General features: G+C 43.7%; 1 protein-coding gene across 1 annotated transcript in view; it reads left to right on the top strand.

Moving 5' to 3' along the window:
• The window catches only part of LOC310873755 (protein diaphanous homolog 1-like), a gene marked incomplete at its 3' end in the record, with an annotated part of 344,698 nt that overhangs the window by 79,375 nt on the left and 239,248 nt on the right, over positions 1-26,075 (top strand). Inside the window, exon 17 of the mRNA XM_083786306.1 lies at positions 2,573-2,687. Within this exon, the coding sequence (XP_083642432.1) occupies positions 2,573-2,687 (115 nt within the window). The remainder of the gene's footprint in view (positions 1-2,572; positions 2,688-26,075) is intronic.

Below are 26,075 nucleotides of genomic sequence, written 5' to 3'. Positions count from 1 at the left end.
TCAAATGAGACATCCTTGCTCAGTGAAGTGTCATTTTGAAGTGACGTCAGTTACTTATGAGTTGTTACACAGCTGGATCACCTGTCACTGGCCTTGTAACAAATAGTTCTGTATTATGTTGTCTTTACTGTTTGTTTTGCTGTATAGCTGGGTCCCAATTCGTTATAATCGTGCACTTGGTGACAAGTTTTTGATTTTTGGCATGGTGTTATATGGTATGGTTTTCAAAAACCATCGCAAACGAGTTGGGCTCGCCCCCTAGTGGTCTGTTTGCAATGAATCTAATATTAAATGGGTCAGTATGGTTACAAATCAAAACAATTGATAAAATAGATTTTCCAATGGATTATATTAGTATTGGATATGCTAAATAACATATTAAAAATGTGGGTGAAAATAACTTCTGGAAAGGCATCATTTTCAAGATGGCGTGCATTGGCGTCCACGATGGCTACCGTGAGCTTAAAATGCCTATAAACTGGGATTTAATACATACAAAATCATAACAATTATGCATTTGGTGACAAGTTTTAGCTATTTGGCATGATGTTGGGTATGGGCGTCGCAAACAAGTTGGGCTCACCCCCTAGTGGTCTGTATGCAATTAATCCAATGCTGGCCTATTTAACATTGGATTCATTGCAAACTGACCACTAGGTTTGTTTGCGATGGTTTTTGAAAACCTTATGCCCATACCTAACACCACCAAGTGTATAATTGTTATGATTTTTTATGTATTAAATCCCAGTTTATAGGCATTTAAGCTCACTGAGGGCACTGTAAACGCCATCTTGAAAATTATGCCTTTCCAGAAGTTCCAGAAATGTTATTTAGCATACCCAATACTAATATAATCCATCAATTATTTTGAAATTATCTTGAAAATTAGGCCTTTCCAGAAGTTCCAGAAATGTTATTTAGCATACCCAATACTAATATAATCCATCAATTATTTTGGTTTTTAACCATATACTTTAATATTAGATTCATTGCAAACAGACCACTAGGGGGCGAGCACAACTCGTTTGCGATGGTTTTTGAAAACCTTATAACCATACCTAACACCATACCAAAAATCTAAAACTTGTCACCAAGTGCACAATCTTTTTGATTTTGGACGAATTGGGACCCAGCTAGTAGTTTTAGTTCTGAAAAGCAGATCAGGTCAGAAAATGAACAGTCTACTGCTGTAGCAACGTATCTGTGTCATCTATCTATAAATGTGTATGTGTGTGTGTGTATGTTTGTGTGTAATCCACGTAACTCGAGAACCGTTAGCCCCTCCAACTTCAAATTTGACACACACGTTCCACACCACAGCAGGGGGTCCAGTGCCCGGTGTCGAATCGGTCGGACACACTGTTGTCCAGAACCGCTCCAAAAACGCATCTGCCCAGGCTCTGGACCGGGCCCCTGCTCAGCATTCATATATGGAGCTGGCCTGTTCTGACCGCACAACACTCCATATCTGGGCATGCCTGACGCAGAACTCCACAAGCTGGCTGCATATACTACATATTTGGGCATGCCTTACAAAGAACTGTAAGCCCCCAACCCAAATAGCGATTGTCTAATGCCAGCTTAGCATCTGAGGAGCTAAGCTCCTCATCTAGCTTTCATACAGAACATCATTAACAACATTGATAACGACAAAATGTATACTATGATAATGATAACATAGTGAAATGGTGCTGCTAGAGGATCTGCAACAGTGATCCCAGCTAGGTATCCAGAGTGGTTGTAGAGTGTATTTTTCAAAAAAATTCCCAAGCTGCATGTGGGGCATGCATTTCCATTTTCCAACTTGCATCATTCCAATTAGGCCAGTGCCCAACGGGCATCGCTATAGAGGCTCCAACGCATAATATCTGGGTGGGGCCTGCCGAAACACTTTCCTGGGGGTTTTTATTGCCACCGCAGGTCGCATTTACTATGAAAACTTTAATTTCATGTCAGTCCGTCAGTCAGTCAATCCGTCAGCCCACGCCTCCATATACGTCTAGTCACCTACGTCTCCATATATGGTCACGCATTGTGACATCACATCTCCATATAATTATGGTCGTTGGTCACGCGTCGTGACATCACGTCTCCATATAATTATGGTCGTTGGTCACACGTCGTGACATCACGTCTCCATATATGATCACGCATATGTCAGTCTGACATCATCAAACCTACACTCAAGACACACTATATATGGCCATGAACCCTGGCCATACCTTTTCATTGTGCATTTTTTGGTCAAAGTTGATCCCATGCCAAAGCGGCAGCACTCGGCCAGCAGTCTGCTGGGGATGCGGGGATGTTCATGAAACAACAACCGATGCCTCTTCTTGGGTTATATGGATGTAGAATTGGGACACTTTCACTTTCTATTGTATCAGACCGCTGACAGTGATGTTCGTCACACTGTATAGTCTATCACTCTTTGTTCTGGCTATTAATCAGTTCATACTCTCTCTCGCTCTCTCTATCTATCTCTCTCTGTGTTCCTTCATGTTCCTTTCTCTACTTTCCAATTCCATATTCCTTCCTCTCTAACAATCTTTTTCTCCCCTCCGCCTCTCAGATTGGACCAGAGGATCTAAAAGAGAAGAGCTTTTGGGTCGGCGTCAAAGAGGATAAATTTGAAAACAACGAGCTCTTTGCCAAACTGACCCTTGCCTTCTCCGCGCAGACCAAGAGTGAGTGAGTGTGCGTGCAAGCCGCGCATACATGCTTGTGGGCCACATATGTCTGCATTTACCTCTGAAAATTTACCGTATAAAATCAATTTCTCCATTCCATATTACAGTTTATTATATTAACAATTTCTCTTTTTTCCCTTCATGCCACTTCCACTCGTCTTCCTCCACCAGCGAAAGGTAAGAGTGACACACGGGCACATGCATTATTTCATAGTTTTTCTTCCCACACTCCTCTCTCCCTCTCTGCCCCATGTGAACGACAGACTGAGTCTATCACTCTCTCTCACCACGAGAGAGAGAGAGGTAGGTGTGAATAGACAAAGAGTAGAGTGGAGAATGAAGTCTGACGATACAATGTGGGCTTGTAGATCGGCCGTATGACACAATACGCCACCAAGGGCCTGTCCTTAAGCACCAGGGCACTGATTTACTTTGAATAGCCACCTGCTGTGGTGGCATGACACACACACACACACACACACACACACACACACACACACACACACACACACACACCTGTCCACCCCTATCACCTTGTCCCAGTGTCATTGAGCCTTCTGCTCGGCTCCTCCATATTCATATCATAGCCAGGACTTGGGAACGAAGTGTGTGTGTGTGTGTGTGTGTGTGTGTGTGTGTGTGTGCGTGCACACATGTGTCATGTTATTCAAACTGACCTTCAGTTGAGATTCAATCTCCATGCACATATACATTCTTGCCCACTTCATCTGACATGTCAGAGACAATTGTACACAGACACACACACACACACACACGGTTCACATGGGCTGCTGCTAGCTGTCGACATCAGTGAAATGTCAAGGCTGGCAGCGTTCCCATCTGCATTCACCTATATAGTGGCCACTCAGCCTGTCTCAGTCTGTCTATCTGTCAGAACCCCATCTGCACCCCCCACCTGCATTTTGATTGGATGAGACAGCCGCCTGTCCTGTTTGATGGCCGATAACCTTTTCTGAGAACTGACCGTAAACATTCGCTGGCCTTTTCATAGCCATTTGTGTGTGTGTGTGCGCCTAATTGGGGCATACTGTAAGTGTACTGTATACTTTGTCAACGTGTGCGTGTTCAATGTGTCTAAGTTTTGAAAGAAATGGATGAGAAAATGCAATTGCACTGAGCTGTTTTGTATACAGTATGTGATCGAGTACAGTGGTTTGATAAACAAGTGGGCCATGGTCATTTTTCAGTTTTTTACATTATGAAACTACATAATGTAAGCTTTCATATGATGTATTGTTCATTGAAATTGGAAAATAAATGAAGAAGATATGACCAACTGAAACTTGTTGAACCGGAAACCCCAAAGTACAGAATTTCCTACAAAGGTTCCAAAGATTTTAGCACGTCTGGGCCCCAGGAATGGGTGTGACAATAGATACTTGTCTCCACCCCTAATGGCTTGCATAATCACTCCCCCACCCCCTAACCACTCCCCCACTAGGTTAGCTGTCAGTGACACAAAAAAGCACTATAATGTTGCATATTTGCATCTCGTTAGTCATAGCCTATTCATACTGTTGTTTGACAAAAGACACTTATTAGCGCCACTCAACTCCTATACAACCAAAGTAGTAGTAGCTATTCATTCAGTTACTCAGAAGAAACGTGTCAGCTGAGCTCCCGATCGACGATATCCGTTGTGTGTGTGTGTGTGCGTGCCGGGGGGTGGGGGGCGTGAACGAAAGCGCGAACCGACTCATTGCAAGACGTGAGCGATTCGATTCACGTTCACAGCAATGAATCGGCTCTTATGAACGAGTCGCTCGTGACCGACACATCACTAGTGCACAGATGAGTCGAGTGGACACTTAGTAGGCAGTGTGGGAAAGTACATGTTGTTTTACTTGGGGCGACTGTGGCTCAGGAGGTAGAGCAGGTCGTCCAATGATCCATGGGTCGGCGGTTCGAATCCCGGCTCCTCCTGTCTACATGTCGAAGTGTCCTTGGGCAAGACACTGAACCCCAAATTGCTCCCGATGTGCTGGTTGGTACCTTGCATGGCTTCCGCCGCAATCAGTGTATGAATGGGTGAATGTAATGCACAATCTATGTAAAGCGCCTTGGATAAAGGCGCTATATAAATGCACCATTTACCACTATTTTACTTAAGTTAAAGTATCAATATTGCAATATAGAAATATAGGACTGACGTTTAGTGTATGTTTTGTAATAATACAATCTAAAAGGTAATTAGTAGGCTAACTGAGTTTTCAAATAAATACATGTGAAGTAAAACTACTTGCAGCCAACACTTGTAGTTTTAGACCCATGCTTTTAATTGCTACATTTAAAAATGCTGTATGTTTATTATTATGTTTTATTATTATTTATTATTTATTTATTATTATTATATTATTATGTACAAAGGTACCTTTTTACCCCTAAATGCATGGCTTGAATCAGCCATGCACTGATGCGAAAGAGTTACCAACAGACCAACAGAAAGTCAGGGGAAAAAATACCTTCGACGTTTGTTATGATCCTTCCACTTTTAAGAAGATCACACCAGGATTTGTACTACACTATGTCTTCACATTCAATATTTGAGCTGTTCTTCTATCAACAACAATGTCATGGATTGATCAAATTATATCAGGCAGCAGCATTCAACGGTAATAAAGTTACAAAGATTTAAACACAGTGCTAAACCACACATAGCTACATGTGTGCACTGAAATAAAGGGCAGAATAATGGAGAAGTAACTAAAACAATCTCGTCAGAACGCAAAGCTGTGTGTGGTGTGGACTGGAGACCACAAACTGTCAGCGACATTTTTTTCCTTCAGTGGACAACGACGGGTAATCACTTAAGTTATACTTTTGTTACAAGATCCAACAGCATCATATCAAGTTAACAATAATAATGTTGTATTTAATATTGTGTCACAGAAACACTGCAACTACAATCTGGGCGGCTTGAGCTGGAGAACAAAGATCGAAATGGCTCTATGTAAATATGTGCAGGAATGTTCACACCCCCTAAAATACGCGAATAATCTTTAATTACAGAGACATTTTTGCAATTTTTGCGGAGCTTCCCTTTATTTTCCCTCATATTCCTTTTGTGGCTCCAGCACCTCCCTAAAGTTTTTTTCAGCAGATGAGCGGTGGTCCCTCTTCTATTTTTGCAATGTAATTACGACACTAAAACGACTTTCTGTTGGAATAAAAACATTCTTTAACATTCCAACTGTGTTAATGTGGCTAAAAATGAAAACCACCAAAAAAAATAAAATAAGGTATTTTGGTCTATTGTGTAGTTTCACTAGAGCCGACTTGTGGGTGAAAATACTGGAAGGGGTCACATATGGTCTCATTTGTGTCACAAGTGTTGAAGTATGTGCATGTGTGTGTGTGTGTGTGTGTGTGGTTGTGTGTGTGTGTGTGTGTGTGTGTGTGTGTGTGTGCGCGCATATCCAATGCAATAATCAGCAACCACCAGCCATGGATATGCAGATTGACCCCTCACCTCTCATTCCCTCCACCACACACACACACACACACACCATTGCTCAAGGCTCGGTTATACTCCTGACCTCTTCATCCCTCCTCCATCCATCACTTCTTCTCCTCCACCTCCTCCTCCCATCCCTCGTTACCAGGCAGAAGCAAACCTCCGCCACAGAGAGCTTCCTCCGACCTCTCTAACCCTTCCTCCTCCCACTCCTATTCCTCTCCCTCATCCATCCCTTCCTCCACCCCCCCCCCCCCCCCCCCACACTGGCCAGCAGCACAGCTAGGGTCACACGGACACACGCACGCACACACGGACACACACACGGGGTCGCATGCCCAGGGCAGGTTCAGAGGTGTTGAACTTTGATGGTCGGTGGCAGAACAGAGCTCTGTTGGGTGTAGATGTTCCTTCAGGCTGCTGATGACCCCACTGGACCCCACCTCACACATACGCACGCACGAGCGTGGGCGCGCACACACACACACACACACACACACATTCACTCTCTACTCTTGTATTCTGTTTTATTCGCTCATGCTCATTTCTCTCTCTGGTTAATGTCTCGAGTCAAGTTTATTAGTTTAGTTCTGCCTTTTTATCACCTCTTTCCCTTTTCTCACTCTCTTCACTGCAACAATGAACTGATGAGACATCAGCTGGTGTTCACTACATCCCTGGAACAAATTGGCCTATGTGCATATTGAAGGATTCTCTGGGTTAATGTGGGAAGATGTTCCATTTCTCCAACTGTGTCCTTAAGACATCATGTTCAAAGGCAGGAGTGGCCACATAAAAGTTCAAATAGACCTTTCAGTAAGCCCCCGCCCCAAATAGCGATTGTCTAATTTTGATTGATTGATTGAAATATTTATTAACAGTTTGTAGAATTTACAGTACATTTTAAGCACAAACTCAATTCAGATTCAGATTTTACAGAGGCCAGTTTCGAATTGCAGCCATCCGTAGGTGATCCCTTTGAGAGCGGTTTTGAAGGAGTCAAGGGATTCACATGTCTTAATGACTGTTGGTAGGGCGTTCCACATTTTGGTGGCATAGGAGCGAAAATAATTTAGTGCCTTGTTTGTGCCGAATCTGGGTTGTACATGGTTTGTTGCACTCCCTCTGGTGTTGTGGGTGTGGACTTCGTTTACATTAAGGAAGTATTTAGACAGGTACATGGGTATCTTGGTGGTGTATCGAATCTTGTGGACCAGACCCATTGCAAGATGCTGTACTCTGTCGTCGACCCTAAGCCATCCCAGCCTGTCAAAGTGGGCAGGGGTGAGGTGGGTTCGGGGGGTGAGGCCAAGTAGGAGCCTGACCAGTTTGTTTTGGGAGGTCTGGAGCCTTGTTTTAAGGGCCTTTGAGGTGCTGTGGTACCAAGAGGTGGATGCATAGTCAAAGAAACCTTGTACGAGGGCTCCTGTTAAGGTCTTCAAGGTGTTTTTGCTGACCAGTGAGGAGATCCTGTAAAGGAATCTTGTTCTTTGATTGACTTATTTTATTACGTTGGTGGCCATCTTATCACCGGAAAGATTGGCCTCCAGGATGGGACCTAGGTAGGTAATTTGATCTTTTCGTGTGATAATATTGTCACCCACTCTAACCAAGAAGCCATCTGCCTTGCTGAGATTACTATTTGATCCGAAGAGGATGGATTCAGTTTTTCCCAGGTGTAAGGATAGTTTGTTATCAGCGAGCCAGGTGCAGATTCTACCGAGTTCAGAGCTGAGGGTCTTTTCAACCTGCAGTTTGTTCCTGTCTGAGACCAGCAGTGCTGAGTCATCTGCGAACAGGAACAAGTTGCAGTCACAAGCTGAAGTCGTGTCGTTAACATATATTAGGAACAGTAAAGGCCCTAGTATGCTTCCTTGTGGGACGCCACAGCTCACTGGGAGGGGAGGGGACAGTGTTCCGTTCACCTCCACCATCTGTTCTCTCCCCTCCAGGTAGGATTGCATCCAGCTCACTGATGTGCTATCAAAACCAATAGCTTTAAGCTTGTTAACCAGTATGGAGTGGTTCACGGTGTCAAAAGCCTTTTGGAGTTCCAGCATGACCATGCCGCAGTATTTTCCAGCGTCCACCTCGTGTTTGATGTGGTCGCTCAATAGAGGAGGCATGTGTCAGTGGAGTGGGATGTTCTGAAACCAGATTGGAACTCGTACAGCAATTTATTAGTGGCAAGATACTTTTCAACCTGTTCATAGACTATTTTTTCCATCACTTTCGAGATGGAGCTTAGAATAGAAATAGGGCGGTAGTTGCTGGGTTCTAATTTACTCCCTTTTTTGTACAAGGGGGTTACTTTGGCCAGTTTAAAATCTTGGGGGACCTGTCCCTGTTTGATGGAGAGGTTAACTATGTGGGTGATGACTGGAGCTATGGAAAAGGCTGAGTCTCTGAGAAATTTGGAGGGGATATTGTCATGGCCAGTGGCCTTGTGGGGTTGGAGGGCACTCAGTTTTTTAAGTACCTCCTCGGTTGTTACCATTGCCATTTTGAAATCATCTTTACAAACACCAAGGTTTTTGTAGAAGGCTTTGATGTGCTCTACACCAAAACGCCCAGAGTGGGAGGGCAGTTTGCTAACCAGCTTTGTTGCAATGTTTGTAAAGAAGATGTTCAGGTGGTTGGCTACATCAAGCTTGTCAGTGATGAGGGTGTTATTCGATTTGATGTTTATGTTAGTAAACCTGGTTTTTAGTTTCTGACCACAGCCTAGTTGGTTGTTTAGTAACTTCCAGAGCTCCCGAGGATTGTTTTTTATTTCCTCGGCTTTATCATTGATAAAGTTACATTTGGCAGATTTGGTCATGGCAATTACACCGTTTCTTAGCTTGTTACACTGGGTTTTTAGGTTGCACAGTTTGGTTTGGAGATTACTGTCGAAGCGCTTGGCTAGCATGGACTTGCATTTAAGAAGTTCAGAGCATTTGTTGTCTCTGGCTTTCATTGCAATCAGTATGTCCGAATTCATCCATGGCTCCGAGCGGGTTTTGACCCTGACGGTTCTCAAAGGAGCCATGATGTTTAGTACTGATGTAAATTTGGTTTTAAAGCCAAGCCATGCTTCTTCGACTAGTGAGCTCCTGAGCACATCGGACCAATCCAGACTCTCCAGTTCAAGGTTAAAGGCCTCACTAGAGTAGGTTTTGAGGTCCCTAGATATGACTGTTTTGTGACAGTCAAACTTTAGTTTTTGTATTTTGCGGGTACAGAAAATCATAAAATGATCACTGAGCCCACATACAATAACCCCTTTCTTGGAGATTCTGGATTTGTCCGAGGTCAGAATGAGATCAATGACAGTTTGAGTAGAATCACACACTCTTGTGGGTTGGGTAATTAGCTGACTGACACCATGCAGATCACAAAACCGACTAAATGACTTAAACACAGGTGCTTCCTTACGAAGCATATCCGTATTGTAGTCGCCAATCAGGATTTTCACTACACATTCCTCCCCAGCTAAGCACCCCTCAAGTATATCATAGAACCCATTCTGATCGGGCGGTCTATAGACGGTGCCAACTAATACTGATTTAGCATTTTTTTAAATTAATTCAACCCACACAGTTTCAATTTCATCATGCTGTAAGTCAGTACGAGTAACATATTCAGTGTCTTTGTGAATATACATGCACACGCCACCGCCATGCCTGTTTCTGTCGTTCCTAATGATAGTATAGTTCTCTATTTCTATCTCTGGGTCCCTGGTGGACTCGTCCAGCTTTGTTTCAGAGAAACTTAGGATGTTTACCTTACCGCTTTGGAACACTTGTCTGACCTCAGCCAGTTTGGGTCCAAGGCTGTTGATGTTCAGGTGAAACAAATGGATTCCTTTGACGCTGGCAATACTGTTAATGTCCTCCATGTTAAAATAGGGAGGTCCATTGTTGATGTCTGCAGTAGTTGCGGCCGCGGGTTGCCGTGGGGGGATGGTGGGGGGTGCCGGGAGTGGGGCTGCGGTTGGATGCGGGGACTCTTCATGCCTGTAGATGGGGGTGTTGACCGTGTCTTGGGCCTTGACTGTCGCCGGTAGCAGGTCACTCCTCAGTCTCCTGCCTTTGCCTGGGACACGCTCGGCCCTTGCGAATATAGGATTCACAACCGGGTTATTAGCGTGTATATCCAGCATGATGCAGGTTGGTTGAGGAGGAAGGACGCCAGCGGTGTTGTTGTTGTTGTTGTTGATCATCGCTGTGTCGGCGGTGAGGGCCGCGAGTCCATTGTTCTCCACGCCAGCGGTGTTGTTGTTGTTCGTCGCTGTTGCTGTGTCCGTTGTTCTCCACCGTTACCTGTTCGAGCAGTCTAGTCCTTTGTCGAGTGATCACGGGACCAGGATTACTTTCGATGTCGCCAGCCAGTAACAAAATAAAGAAAAATAAAAATCTCTTCACTTTGCTAAGCTGGAGCTTGTCTCTTCGGGCTGAATAGGATTGAATAGTTTCAAAGACGTATCCAGGGTGCTTCCCGTGGTTCACGTTGATCTCGTTGTCTCTGACCAGGTAAAACTCGCTATGGGGAAGATGTTGAAACTCCCCTTTTACCGGTTCGTTTTTCTCCAAAACAACTCGATATAGTCCCTTGGGTGTATTGAGGTAGGGGTCCATACACCAGAAGAGGAAAAAAACAAAATTGATAAAAATCAGCGACTTTGAGTCCGTCGGAGGGCAGGAGCGAACGTAAACACGTCTTGTCATGATGAAAGCGGAAGTCAATTCTGATGCCAGCTTAGCATCTGAGGAGCTAAGCTCCTCATCTAGCCTTCATACAGAACATAATTAACAACATTGATAACGACAAAATGTATACTATGATAATGATAACATAGTGAAATGGTGCTGCTACAGGATCTGCAACAGTGATCCCAACTAGGTATCCAGAGTGGTTGTAGAGTGTATTTTTCATAAATTTTCCCAAGCTGAAGTCCGCACTGACACGGGCAGGCAGTGGCTGTGTGAATTGTTTGTTCCTTTTTAACTCTTCCCCCCCCCCCCCCCCCCCCCCCCCCCAAAATCCGTATATACGTACTCCCAACGTATACTCCGTCTATAATGGTTGAGGCCTACGAAAGCTTTTAACATTGGTCCGGTTCCTATAGCAACGCCCCACTGTTCCAACTATGGAATTGCAAAACTAACCCCAGTGCAAACCAGTTGAAAGGAGGATTTTCAAACCTCTATAAGTCGGACTCCAGGATCGCTGTCCTTTTTTTCTTTGACTTTTTTCTGTCATCCACATTTCGGATTTAATTTGTGCCTTTGTACCGCGACGCTGCCGCCATGTAAAAGCTTCTGACGAAAGGTAAACAGTGTGTGCTTGTTCTAATGATACTAGAGTGTGTGTAGCGAGTGTGTGTGGGGTGGGGGGGCGGGCAAACTCCGACTTTTAAAGTGAACGCGTATGCTGGCACTGTACTGTAACACCCCAAATCATCATATTAGTGCTGCCAACGAATATTCCATATTCGAACGAATTTTCGAATCAAAAAACTAAATGAATAACCGAATATATAAAATTAAGGTTTGAATTAAAAATAATAATACAAAATATTTTTAGTTATTATTATTAGTTTTCGCGAGACGGTGCCATGGGTAAGCGTTGTGACTTGTGAGCTTGTAGATTAGATATATTTGCCACGCGACACACCGGCATACATTGAAGAATAAATCAGCTGCCTCGCACTCTTCCTTTTAATTTATATTTTTTTTGTCCCACGATTTTGTAACCCATTTTTGATACTCTTGCTGGAAGATGTCAGTAATATATGGGGAACAATAATCATCCCAGGTAATAAGGCCAATGATGTGTCAGAGGCCTTTTTATTAACAGCATGTAAAGTGGCGACATTGATTAGCAGTTTTGTAACCATAGCATTGTACACACGCACACGAGCACACACACACACACACACACACACACACTGCTTAGTACACTGTGACTTTCATTGAAGTTCTTAGATGGTTGTTTTCAAAGACAAAGAGGACAGTTGATGCAGGCCAGGATGTCATTGTCGATTAGGCAGTTGGGCGTTAATATGCTGCCAAGGTAGCAGAACTGTTGGACAACCTTGAGGTGTGTACCTTTGATGCTCAATTCCAGCAGTAATTGTATTAGCTCTTAGGTTATTAAATGATTTAGTGTTATTTATTTATTTGTTTATTTTTGAAGAGCACGTACGCCATCTGCTCTTTCTGGTTTCTGCTATGCTTTTTTCTCTCTCTCTTTCTCACTCACTCACTCTCTCTTTCTCACTCACTCACTCCGATCTGTATTTGGTTTTCACTGTGACTTTCATTATTCTCTTGACATTTCTGTCCCCCAAATTAATAATCTCTTTATGTCATCTTATTGATCATTCCAAACACGTAGCAGGAAAATCTGTTCTCATTTGTAACCTTGACCTTTGACATTTTCCGCCCCAAAAGTTAATCATCTCTTTGCTGCGTAGTCATTCCACATACATTCCAACAAAGACATGCCCATCCCGTCTCTGGTTATTTTGTGCGTGCACGCATGCACGCGAGCACACACACGCACACACATTTTTGACTTCAACGTTTTATACCTGCTACCTGCTCATTACCTCTGGCCGTAGTGGTCTTAAAACGCATGTTTTGTCCCTTCTAATGAGTGACATGTTAGAGCACAGTGTGACCTAGACAGTATTTGTTTTTTAATTGGAGTTGCGTGGAGTGATGGTGGGAGGATAAGGTCAGTGCTTCACGTGTTGTCCACCAGCGACTCGGAATAAAAGCAATAACCTATTTTATTTATTTATTTATTTTTTGTATTAGGATAGAATCACAGTAGTCTGACAGGAAATGGGGGGGTGGGGGGTGACATGCAGTAAAGGCCATCGGGATCGGGAGCCACGGCCCAGGCCAACAACAACCTCTTTATAGCACAGAGGGACGACCGCTCCCCAAGTTAATACTTTCACATCTGCTCCATGTATGCTTCACTCCTATTGCCAGAGCTCTGAAGTAACATTGATGAGCACTGTTTAGACGATGTTGAAATCGTTTCAACTTCAGAAAATGTTGTGCTAGGCGCTAAAAAGAGGCCAGGTCCCTATTTTGGGCTATGAGTGCTGAAAAGTGCTACTTTACGTAACATTTCCATTGGAAGTGAGTGACAAAACCTATTTTACAGGTCTCCCTTGGGAACATAGCCTTGATATTATTTTCACAGACCTAGAAAGTAGAGACGCAAACTATATTTAGCATTTTCAATAGGAATGCATGCTCATTGAAGTGAGCTTTTCAATGTGATTGAAGACTCACTGACAGGACCAAGGTATTGCATGCTGCACACATTATTTTAAGTAGAGTTAAACCACACTACTTAGAGATTCTTAAAAAGTCAACAGTCGCCTATAACAAAGCCTTGCATCTAGCAAGGCAGGCATATTTCTCTGGCATTATTAATGAGAACAAGAAAAATGCCAGAGTCCTATTCTCTACCATTGAACGACTTTTAACCCCCCCCCCCCAGTCCTACAAGCAGTCATTCCCGGCCTCTAAAGCTAAGTGTAATGAGTTTGCATGCTTTTTTGACAACTTTTTTTTCCTTTAACATTAGAGCTGATATTATCAATGGTGCTGCTGCTAGCGCAAACCTTCAAACAGCAGCTAATGGTCCCAGGGTAGATCTCTCCAGGGGGAGCCTATTATCGTTCTGCGCAATTGATGAAGACGAACTCCGCTCAAAGAGATCTTAGACAGTGTGATTGGAGATATCCTAAAAATTGTAAACCGCTCTCTACAATCAGGCGTCTTCCCAGACTCACTGAAGACTGCTGTAGTTAAGCCCCTTCTCAAGAAACACAATCTTGATCCCTCTGTTTTGGGTAACTATCGACCCATTTCAAATCTACCCTTTCTGGGCAAGGTTTTAGAATTGGATGTGTTTCTACAGAACAATAATGTGCACAACAAATTCCAATCTGGCTTTAGGAAAGGTCACAGTACAGAAACAGCACTTGTAAAAGTAATGAATGATCTTAGGGTGTCTGCTGACAAGAAACATGTATCCGTTCTCTTACTCCTAGATCTAACGGCTGCATTTGACACGATTGATCATTCAGTTTTAATACAGCGTCTGGAGCACTCGATAGGCCTGTCTGGTACGGCCCTGTCCTGGTTTTCCTCCTACCTATCAAATAGAAGTTACTTTGTCAATCTAGCCGAGTTTGACTCAGACAAACACGACATCAGTTCTGGTATTCCACAGGGCTCGATTCTTGGCCCTCTGCTTTTCTCCTTGTACATACTGCCATTGGGCGAACTCATTGCCAATCACGGAGTCAATTTTCATTTCTATGCTGATGATACCCAACTATATCTTTCTGTGGCTCCAGATGATCCCTGTGCTTTAGACCTGCTGGTTACCTGTCTGTCTAGCATCAAATGTTGGATGAGTGAGAACTTTCTCAAGCTAAATGAGGATAAGACAGAAGTTCTCATAATCGGTTCTAGTGAACAGAAAGAATCAATATTAAGCAGACTTGGCAACCTGACTGTAGAAAGTAACAGTACAGTAAAGAACCTGGGGGTTATTATTGATTCTGAATTGAATTTTAATTCACACATTAATCATGTTACCAAGATTGCCTTTTTTCACCTTAGAAATATTGCACGAATCAGAGCCTATGTGTCCTTGGACGATGCAAAAACGCTAATCCACGCCTTTGTTTTTTCTCGGCTTGATTACTGCAATGCACTTTTTTCAGGACTGCCTAAGAAAACAACTGACAGATTACAACTTGTCCAAAATGGAGCAGCCAGAGTTTTAATTAGAACTAAGATGAGAGAACATATTACTCCAGTTTTGGCATCACTGCACTGGCTTCCGGTTGTTTTTAGGATTGATTTTAAAATTATTTTACTTGTCTATAAAGCTCTCAATGGTCTCGCACCTTCCTACCTACATGACTGCCTGCCTAAATATGTCCCAAACCGCCCCCTAAGGTCTTCCACTGCTGGCCTGCTCGCTTTGCCTAAAAAAATGGCAACTAAAAAATACGGGGAAGCAGCTTTTTGCTTCTACGGGCCGTCGGCATGGAACAAGCTCCCACTGTACCTTCGTCAGGCAGCCTCTGTAGACATTTTTAAAGCTCAGCTCAAGACCCACTTCTACAACATTGCTTGCTGATCTTTTATTTTTTTATTTTTTGTTATTCATGTCCTCACTGTATTGCATTACTGCTTGTTTTTTTGTTTTGTTTTTAATGTCGTTGCCTTGCTTTTCTTTTATTCTCTATTCTGTAAAGCACTTTGAGCTGCATTTTATGTCATGAAAGGTGCTATACAAATAAAGTTTTATTATTATTATTATTACTTATATCTAGATTCTACATGCAGTTATGTGCGGCTGTGGCTCAGGAGGTAGAGCAGGTCGTCCAATGATCCATGGGTCGGCGGTTCGAATCCCGGCTCCTCCTGTATACATGTCGAAGTGTCCTTGGGCAAGACACTGAACCCCAAATTGCTCCCGATGTGCTGGTTGGTACCTTGTATGGCTTCCGCCGCAATCGGTGTATGAATGTGTGTGTGAATGGGTGAATGTAATGCACAATCTATGTAAAGCGCCTTGGATAAAGGTGCTATATAAATGCACCATTTACCATTTAGTTATTTATTCTGTTTTTCAGTTATTTTGTTGGTTGCCTTGCAGTTATACTATCCAGTATCCTTCCACCTTTCTTGTCTGTTTTCAGCCTGTTTATTTTTATTATGGGTTACAGTATTTTTATACGTCATTGTAAAGATGTTTGTTTTTAAGCTCGTGTATTTTCCCTTAGCATGTGTGCCAGTTTGTGATGCATACTTATCCAGACATCATTTCTCACTGCCACATAATGTGTCTTTGAACCACTGGTGTCCATTTCTTCTCTTTAATATTCATATTTTGCTCTCGTTCCATTGCTGTGCCGCTCTCTCTCGCTGTCTCATGTGATGACTGTGTGTGCTTGTATGTTTTCTGTTCCTGATCTCTATTTTTGTGGCTCGTGCCAACCAGGCCATGCGTGTTTAATGGCCGGGGTCTTTTGAAATCTGAACTGCCCAATTAGCAAGAGATTGAGAGAGCCGCAGAGAGTGAAACAGAGGAAGATAAATAGAAAGATAAAAGAGTGAGAGATGAGCATAGAGAAAGGCTGGGCTGTGGAGAGTGGTGGTGATTAATTCGGTTAGGGAGAGAAAAGGAAAAAAAAGGTCCAGGCGAGTATATGATGATTATTAATCCTCATAATGGGAAGATAATTTTCATATCCCAACTGTCCTGCCTTCACCCTTTGCTTCTCTTCCTCCTTCTCTTCCTGTCTGTCTTCTTGTACTGTTTACTGTTATTAGACGACCTCAATTCTCTTCTCAGCCGCAGATGAACAAGGAAGTTCCTCAGTGGATGCCTCCACTGAGTATTGTTAAAAAAACAAAACACACACTCTCTCACATGCACACGCATTAGTGCGCACGCGTGCATGCACACACACACACACACACACACACACACACACACACACACACACACACACTCTTCTCATCTGCTACTGTACAGTTGTATTGTGTATACTGCTTTCGCGTGTTCAGTGTGTATCTGTTGAGTGTCTGTGTTTACCGGGTGTTTAGAGTGTGTGTGATCTCACCCGCATTAACAAACCAATTATAAGGAGACTTTTGATCTCCCTATGTTGTGAAGAAATCAATTTCCTCCCCAGCAGGGAGGTTTGTGTTTGTCGCTGCACAAGTGTGTCCCCTCTATTAGTTCTCTTTTTCTCTCAATGTTCTAGCTGGGCACTGACGCAGAGAGAAAGAGAGTGTGTGTGTGTGTGTGTGAGATATAATTTAAAATGACACATGGGATGTGTGGGAGTAGAGCTAAAGATAAACGACCAAGGGCCAACAACACCTACTGTACACAGTGCACCGTAACAACCCTTTTGCTTAATAATGAAAGGAGCACTTCACTTCACCAATTTACGTTATATTTGTATAATTGCTCACTATAAGACTGCATAATTTCTGTCTACTCAATCTGCGTCTCATGGTGGGATATGGACAGTTCACAAACGTGACTAAACCGTTGCCTTAGATCTATGGAGATTCCAAGCTATAATAGAAACTACAGCCCTTGGCGTTTGGGTGGCGCAGTGGTAAAAGTCCCTGGAAGATTGTGGGTTTGAATCCACTGTGGTGCAACCGGCTTTGTCCGGCGTCGACACAATTGGCCCGTGTTGGGGGGAGGGAAGCTGGGTGTGTTATAATAGTCGCTGCATGTACTCCTACGGGCTGGGGCCAAGGCCGGACCACCGAGAGGAAACATTGAAGCGAAATGGACATGGTGGCCGAAAGTAGTATTGCACTATGGGCCATGGCACTATGGGCCATATGTGAACGCTCGCTATGCTCCGTACGTGAACGCTATGTTCCATACGTGAACGCTATGTTCCATACGTGAACGCTATGTTCCATACGTGAACGCTATGTTCCATACGTGAACGCTATGTTCCGTATACGTGAACGGTGAACGCTATGTTCCGTATACGTGAATCCTATGTTCCATACGTGAACGCTATGTTCCATAGTACGTGAACACTATGTTCCATACGTGAACACTATGTTCCATACATGAATCCTATGTTCCATATGTGAACGCTATGTTCCATACATGAACGCGTGCCATGCTGTGAACGGCCCAGCACGTTCACGTATGGCCCAATACCAATCCCAGAATGCACTCTGTTCCAACCCGGAAGAACGCTGGGTGAGCAACTCAATACAAGTGGATGAGAGGAGAAATCCGGTGACGTCTCTATTATACGACTCTATGGCTGTGGCGGCACCTGGGTGTGTTGAGAGGAAGTGTAGGACAAAGGCTCCACGACGTCCTCCTGGTGCTAGGGCTGTCACCATTACAAATTTAAGTTCACAATTAATTGTCACAGACACTAATAATTGTCATTAACGATGCAATTGTGTTTTTGGCATCGAAGATTGGAACATATGAATTATTTATTTCTGGTTGCCTCACATATTTATACATTTTATACTTAAAGCTAAAAAGAAAAATGCAGAAATACCGGTAGCTGATCTACGAGCTTTCAACATTTTAAGTGCGAACAGTAGTTCAGCTTTTTATGTATGAACGTTTTTCAACATGGAAACAACAGTGAGTGAGTAGACAAAAATGGTGCCATATGACTATGAGCATTAGAGAAGACTAATTATACGACGTAGGTTGAACTGGCTCCATGTCAAAGTTCCCTGCTGCTTACTTTTAGTGTAATCTGAGCAAAGGAAGTAACATTCACTCATACCAGTAACAAATATGAATTGATTATTTGACTGATTCATTAATTAATTGATCAATAAAAATCAATGGTGTTTTTTAGAATGAAAAGTATCAATAAACATATCTCCAAATTCAAGTGTATCAACGATTATTTAGAACATTGTAGTCTTGTTTAACCCCATATTGATTATAATTAGGGCAAAATGAGAGCAGCTTGTAACTCTCAAACTTCATCATGCCAATTATGTATTTGGGCATGAATATTTCGAGGCAGGGGCCAGGGACCCCCATACAAGATTTGTGTTGTTAAAATGTGTCGCATTGCACATTCTTAGTGTGTGTGTGTGTGTGTGTGTGTGTGTGTGTGTGTGTGTGTGTGTGTGTGTGTGTGTGTGTGTGTGTGTGTGTGTGTGAAGCAGAATTTAAAATGACACATGGGATGTGTGGGAGTAGAGCTACAGTGCATTACCCCCAGAGACTGTTTAGTGCAACACCAATAAAGCAGCCAGGCGGCTAGATGGGGAGCTGGGCCTCTTAATTAAGGCAGTCTTTGTTACATGTGTGTGTTAGCATGGGATGGTTCTAAATTAGTATTGACTTTCAAAATGGCTTATTTGTAATTTGTTGCATGCGTGCATGTATGTGTATGCACTTGTGTGAGTGTGTGTGTGTGCGCGCCTGCCTGTGTAATCTGCATAGCAGCGCAGGCCTTGTTAATAAATCATGCAATGTTCAGTCTGAGAGAGAGAGGGGCAGGTTAATGCAAGGGCCAATAATGCTGGAGAAAAAATACACTTCTCTGCTTTGTACTTTCTTTTCCTTTCTTTTTTTATAATTTATTTTGAGGGTAAAAACTACAATGAAAAAACAAAGAAAATAAAAGTAATAATTTCCAAGTGGTACAGGGTTGTGAAATGCATGTGTGCAAGTGAAGGTGGGTTCCGTCACAATTAAGATTTATTTGCCAAGAATCTAAATAGATCAAATAGTTTCCTATGAGCTGAGCTCATACTTACATTTGGGTCTGCCCCCAAGAGATATAACAGAGGAGATTTACTCAATTTTACCTTAAGGATTTATTTTCCATTTGATTGTGAATTCTTTGCCAAAATGGTTTAATGCGGGTAGGTATCCAAATGTAGTTTATTTTCCTTCCATTTGTTTTAATTCTTTCTGTTTCTTACCACAGACATTTCTCCTGTAAGTTCTCAAATCCCCAATTTCTCTCCTCTCTCGCACCTTTCTCTTCCAAACAAATTTGTTATAGCGCTGGATTTGGTGGATTACTGTGAGAGTGAGACTACCTGACTTAATTAGAGTGTGGGTGGGTGTGTATGTACACGCACACATGCAATTGTGTAGGTCTCTAGCCCAAAAGACTTACAGTGGTAAAGTTCTTGCTCATGTGCGGTACAGTAGGAAGGCTTTTTGCACAGTTTAGCTTTTCAAAGTGAAAGATTGGACATAAGTTGCTCGTTTGTTGTGCCCGTTCTATTGATGTGAATGCCATACTGTATGTATGCATCTGTACGTGTGTTTGCACTTTGCACGTGCAAGTTCTAAAGTGTAGCCATTTTTAACTGTGCCTGCTAAGCCCCTACATTAGCGGTGCATTAGGCTGGCTTACTGTGTTATGAGCATGGCGTCATCCAGCCTCCTCTCTAAAGTTGAGAGAATGCTGCTCATTCATGGGTCCTTATCAGGTCCAAACACATCTGCATGAGCTGCTGACGGCTCTCGCTGCCAAGCGCAACAGCTTATTCCACATGCACAAGCTCGGCACAGACGTATGTGTAGGCGCACACTCGTACAGTTGAGTACATAAGTACCCCAAATGCGCTTTTGTCCTTCTCATTCTCCCTACATTCCATGCATCCATCCATCCATCCATCCATCCATCCATCTCTCTCTCCGCTCTATTTTACATGTAAATTAACTTGGCTGTGTGTGCTTTAATCTCCCTGCCGCCTTCTTTCGGTACCAGAGATTATCCGTATTGTTTTTTTAACGGATCGGGCCAAATCCCAGCTCCGCTCCACTCACCTCCACTGCCACTCCGCTAGCCAGCCAGCCCCATTACCATGTAAATGGTAAAAATCACAGTATGTGTGTGTGAGAGCACTCTGTACACGCCGTGTGCGTTTAATTGGAGGATTGGCCGATATGGGTGCAAAAGCTGGTTACCGATGCTACATAGCACAGTGTTTGTGGCTCTTGAGCAGGGCCAAGTGGAAACGGAAGGAAGAAGGTGGCGATGGAAAATATCCTGAAAGCTGTTTACATCACTGGCCATCCCATACAATTGTAATAATAATCATACAGACATTTTATACCTTGGAAACTATTCTTTTACATGCATGCCTCTTGCTCATGCTAATTGGTACACATCATCTCAGGTGTCGTGATCATGATTTATCCGTAAGATTTTCCACTTCCAAATTTGCGGGCCCTTTGTTTGTAGGCAACCCGGCTTGGCGAAGACATGCTTTTTTATCCACATTTCCTGGTCTGCTTAGAAATCTATACATAAACCAGGGAAAGTTCAAGTTGGCGTGCCACAGGCCTATTTCCTGTTATATTATTACTATATTTACACTGTTATATTATATCTTTTTTTTAATCTTTTTTTTTATATATTCCATGTGTCAATTATCTAATGTAATCCTGGGCGCTACACTTCCTCTGCCAACCTGGGGGGGCAGCGGACTGACCTCATGCTTCCTTTTATGCATGAGTAGTCAAGCTGCTTCTTTTCACCTGACGGGGGAGAGTTTCACCAGCCGGACGTAGCGCGTGGAAGGAACACGTTATTCCGACCAGTTTCTTTCCCCTCCATCAGGCGCCCCTGCTGGCCTTCTACCTGCACTATTCATATTTTTAATTCATCATTCTAATGCCAATAAAAAAATCTGTGATATACACACTATCTCATTTTCACGCGGCAATCCTATAGTATTAGAGACCCAGTCCTGGTGGTGGTGGTAACTTCACCATTATGTTGATTTTGATCGAATAGAGCGTATCTGGCGATGTCATTTCCGGTTAAACGGACAACATCCGCTATCTTTCTGCACTGTGTTAGACAGTCATCTATCCAGGATGCTATGCGATCATCGTTTATTTTAATATCTAAGTCAAATTAAGCTCTAATCAAGCCCTGAATATTGCATATTACGCAGCTATGCACATAAAGACAGCATGCGACATGTGTGCGCGACCGTGCACGCAAGGATTTCGGCCGGTTTTATGTAGATTACATAAGCCAAACTAGCCAAAAGTTGCTACATTAAGCCCCCGATTATAGGGAATAAAACAATTACGTAGTTGGGGATTGTTTTATTCATTACGTCAATAGCGTCAAGGGCAATAAGAGTGTTAATTCTCTTAATAATAATACTAAGGGAGGTACATGGTCCCCATACTGTATGTCAGTTTTGACACATTTAAAGTGATTTTCCATAACATTTTACACCCACTGCTCTGTCTTTCTGTTGCTGCTAACATTGACATCACTGTGCTCTTTTAATTCTCCCGCTGTTTAGTTTCCCCCCGTCATTGTGTGGACAGCTTTTGAGTGTCAGGAAGTGTTGCAGAGGACAAGATTTGCTTTTATTTATTATTTATTTTCATACCAGAGCAGGAAAGCGGTCTGTGGTTTTGGGGGGAGACAGAGAGAAAGAGAGGTCCAGGGTTGGGTGGTGGTGGTGGGGTGGGGGAAGGGGGAGGGGGGGGTAGTACCAAGGCCATATCTATGTTTAGAAAGCATATTAATCAAGAAAGAAAGAAGGAATGTAAAAGAAAGAGGTGCACCCAGTAAGAGGTGCAGATTGATTGGGTTTGCCTGCATGCCTCGCTCCACGGCCCCAACTCCCCCTGTTTATATTTCACAGTATTAGCTACACTACAGTACCTCTCCCTGAGGGAGATCGCGTGCACACACACACACAGACACACACACACACACCTTCACACACAGCACCTCAGCCCAAACTTTGATGGCACCGATAGCATGCAAAGTATTAAAAATATATATACACACACAGAAATCTACACGAAGCAGCAAAGAGAAGCATCTTCAAAGACTGAGATGACAAGATAGCAGCATTAACCCCCATCTCCTGTCCTCATCCAGTCCTCCCTCTCTCTTCTCCTGTCTCTCCTGCTTTCCTGTCCTCTCCCCTCTCCTCTTATCACGGATGGCTTATAAAAGAGCTCTATGGGAGAGACAAGTGCGGGGGTGGGGGGAAATGCGAGAAGCGAAGGGGAAAGAAATGAAGATAAGGCTGCAAGCTTGCCTTAAATGGAGAGCGGGGGTGATAGAGGAATTTAGAAATATCTTCTTAAGTCTCGAGCCGTTATCTAGCAAGTAGTTGTTCCACAGTTGCCTCGTGAAATGGCGGCAGGGCGGCTGGTGAGTTATTAGGCTGCTATTAGACTATCAGCACCATTATTCTGATGGTTCAGACCCTCTCTCCAGGGCTTTCCCTGCAACCTACTTTCACAAAGTCAGACAGCTGCACATATTAAAGCCATCAATTACACCTTTTAATAGGCGATGTTCTCACACTTGTGGCCTTCTTAAGGTGCGCATTATCTTAGTATAAGACTGCTATGAGGGTGTACACTCTTGCTTGTGTGTCCTATGGCCGTCTGGAATATACATGACGTTATGGGTCCACTTCAATTCGGCATAGAGTAGCGCAAACATTGCTCACTCTCTGCTGATTTCAGATTTTCTGCACCTTTGTAAAATTGACATACACACACACGCTCCTCTCTCTCTGTCGCTCTAAGTAATTAGTCTCATGTCGCGCAGCTGCGCATAGTTTCTCCCGGCGGATCCTGCCGGGAGCTGCATATGCCATAAAAAGCATAGGTGAGTTCCAGGCTATGGGTGTCCTATCTATGGTGCTTTTTATGCATGCGTATGTGGATTGGTGATTTGAGCGTGTGTGTGTGTGTGTGTGTGTGAGAGCTGTCCATCTGTGGTGGCCTCTGCCGTTGTGTGGCCCCTGGTGATGAAGGGCTACATGGCTGCACATGTGGCCCAGTGGCATTTACACCAGACACCAGTGGTATTTAGTGGCCGAGGCCACGCTCCATTTCCTGACCTTAATTTGTAACCTTTCACAATGTCTGCGTGTGTTTGTGCGCGTTGACATTTGGTGTTTTGTAGTGCGCACAGGTAGAGCGATGGTGCTACGTATAGTATGACGCTGTGTACAAGAATAGGATTTGTATGCTAATTGGTTCATGTGTGTATAGGACCGCATGCCTGTGCTCAAAGCTGCCTCTGTGTGTATGTGCGTGCATGCGTGCATGCATGCATGCACGTGTGCTGTTGCCCCCGCTCCATTCCACAGTATCTGTGCGTGTCGCGTTCTTCAGGACGGGAGTTCTGCTTCACCCTGCAGGCACCTTCATTTTTCACTACGCTGTATGTCACTCCACTAACCCCGTAACTCTCGCTACCTCTCTCCCTCCCACTCATGCTCTCTCTCCCCCTCCCTCCTTCCTAATCAAAGCGAGGAGCTCTGTAGATTAGCACTCGGGAAAACATCCCTAAAGACACTCCTTCATTTTGTCCATTTTCAGGTACTCACTCGATCTCTATCTTTCTTTCTCTCTCCCTAATTCATGCCCCCACCACCGCACCATCCTCCCCCGCTTTGAATTTTTAACCTCCCCAATGAATAAGAGATGTAGCCCTCCTTATAGGGAAGAGGAGGGGGCAGAGGTGTGTGTGGTGGTGGTGGTGGTGGGAAGGGGGGGGGGGGTTGTCCCTAAGCATGCCTTCACATTTTATCCCCCTAAAAACTCTTCTGTTGAATAATGCATGGCCATCCTTCGCTCCCCACCCTCCCTTCATCTCTCCCTTCATCTCCCTCTCATCTGTTTTCCCCAAGCGCTCATCACTCCACCCGGCAGATTAACTGGCAGGGTGAACCTGAGACTGACAGGGGACAGCTGAAGATGGGTTACAACAAAAAAAATACTGAGGCAGGTGGGTGCAGTACTTTGAGGTTTTCAGTGGCAAATTGGACCATGGGTCTAAAGTTAAAGGTGTTTATTGTCAATGCTAGGGTCCCTTTCTCACCTCATCACAAGCCCTGAAAATAAGGTAACGATGTTACGCTACAGACCAATATGTGCACACGTCCCTTTTGTTTTTCACTGTTAGCCAAGCATGTTGTCTAAAGCCTGCACTTTGCACAATAGGGATTTGAAGCTGGACAAGGTCTGAATCCAAACACCCAAGTTGTAACCCAGAAGGCTCACCAGAGACCCATAATCTCCCCTCTGTAGAATACATTTGTCAGTAGGAACTAAAGGCAGACAGTAGGGAAATCAGAAAAATCCCTAGTTCAGCCTGAATCTGTCACATCTATCCAGTTCACACTGCAGAAGTACAGATCCCAGGCGTAATTATATAAGACAATAACTGCCCTTTTGCAGCTCAGTGTTCTTAACAAGGAGTTATAGTAACCCTTGACTATATAAATAAGGTACACTACACAGTAAATAACAGGTGGCATCTGCCAGGGGGTGTGTGTGTGTGTGTGTGTGAGATTTTTTTAAAGTTCTCTCTGGGAGTTGTCTAGCTCTGCTTTCCAAAATTGTATTTTTTTTGTGTATTTGTTTTCTTCTTTAAAGTCTTTGGCATTGATTCTCTGTGATGTAAAGTCATTTACGCCCTCTCGCTGCCAGTCTTTTGTTCCTGCATAACATCAGAAAATACTCTGAAAGCTTCAATTCTCCACAAGCACTGGAGCATGGAACCATCAGACGAAAAGACAGAGACAGAGAGCGAGAGATGGTCATCATCCTTGAGAGTGGAAGATGAAGGCCGATCAGGATGGGGGTTGAGTAGAGGAGAAGATGGATGGCATTGAACTGTACACTGAGACGTGTAGAGAGAGCTGGGCAGAATGAATGAGCCTAACGCAGCATGGTAACAGCAGGCAGAATGATCTGTGTGTGACGCAGGAAAACGGAGAGGCCGGAGAATGAAGGCGTGACAAATGAAGACAGGTGGTGAAGGAGAGATGATGGAGAACAGGACGGTGGTATAAAGTAAAACGGGGAGAAAGTTGCGGTGTGATGAGAAACTCTGAGGTGGGAATATAAAGGCTGGATCAAAGAATGAGATTAAGGAAGTGAGACAGTGGAGAGAACGTGATGAAGAGGGAGAGAGGCAACAAGACGGGTGAAGTGAAACGGGGAGAACGTATACAGAGAGCAGCTGTAGAGCGACCAGAGATGCTGAGACAGGAATACAAAGGAGGGATGAAAGAAGGTCTGATGGGAGCGAGCGAGGCCAGATACTGTTGATCAGCGGTTCCCAAACCTTTTTGGCCGTCTTACCTACCGACCTAGCTTATGCACCCCCCCCCCACATGGAGATATAAATTGCATAAGCTACTGTATATAGAGACATATATTTCCTTTTTATCCACATATATGCACATATATGAACCTGAATATGGCATAATACATGCAGCATAGGCTGTATTCTGCATTACTTGCCATATATTGGCATAATATAACCATAGCACAACCATTAGACTTTTCATGTCTCGCACCCCCTAGAAGGCGCTCGCGCACCA

The sequence above is a fragment of the Protomyctophum parallelum genome (assembly GCF_964188405.1).
Source record: "Protomyctophum parallelum genome assembly, chromosome: 16".
Taxonomy (NCBI): Eukaryota; Metazoa; Chordata; class Actinopteri; order Myctophiformes; family Myctophidae; genus Protomyctophum; species Protomyctophum parallelum.
This window is presented reverse-complemented; position numbering and strand designations above follow the sequence as displayed.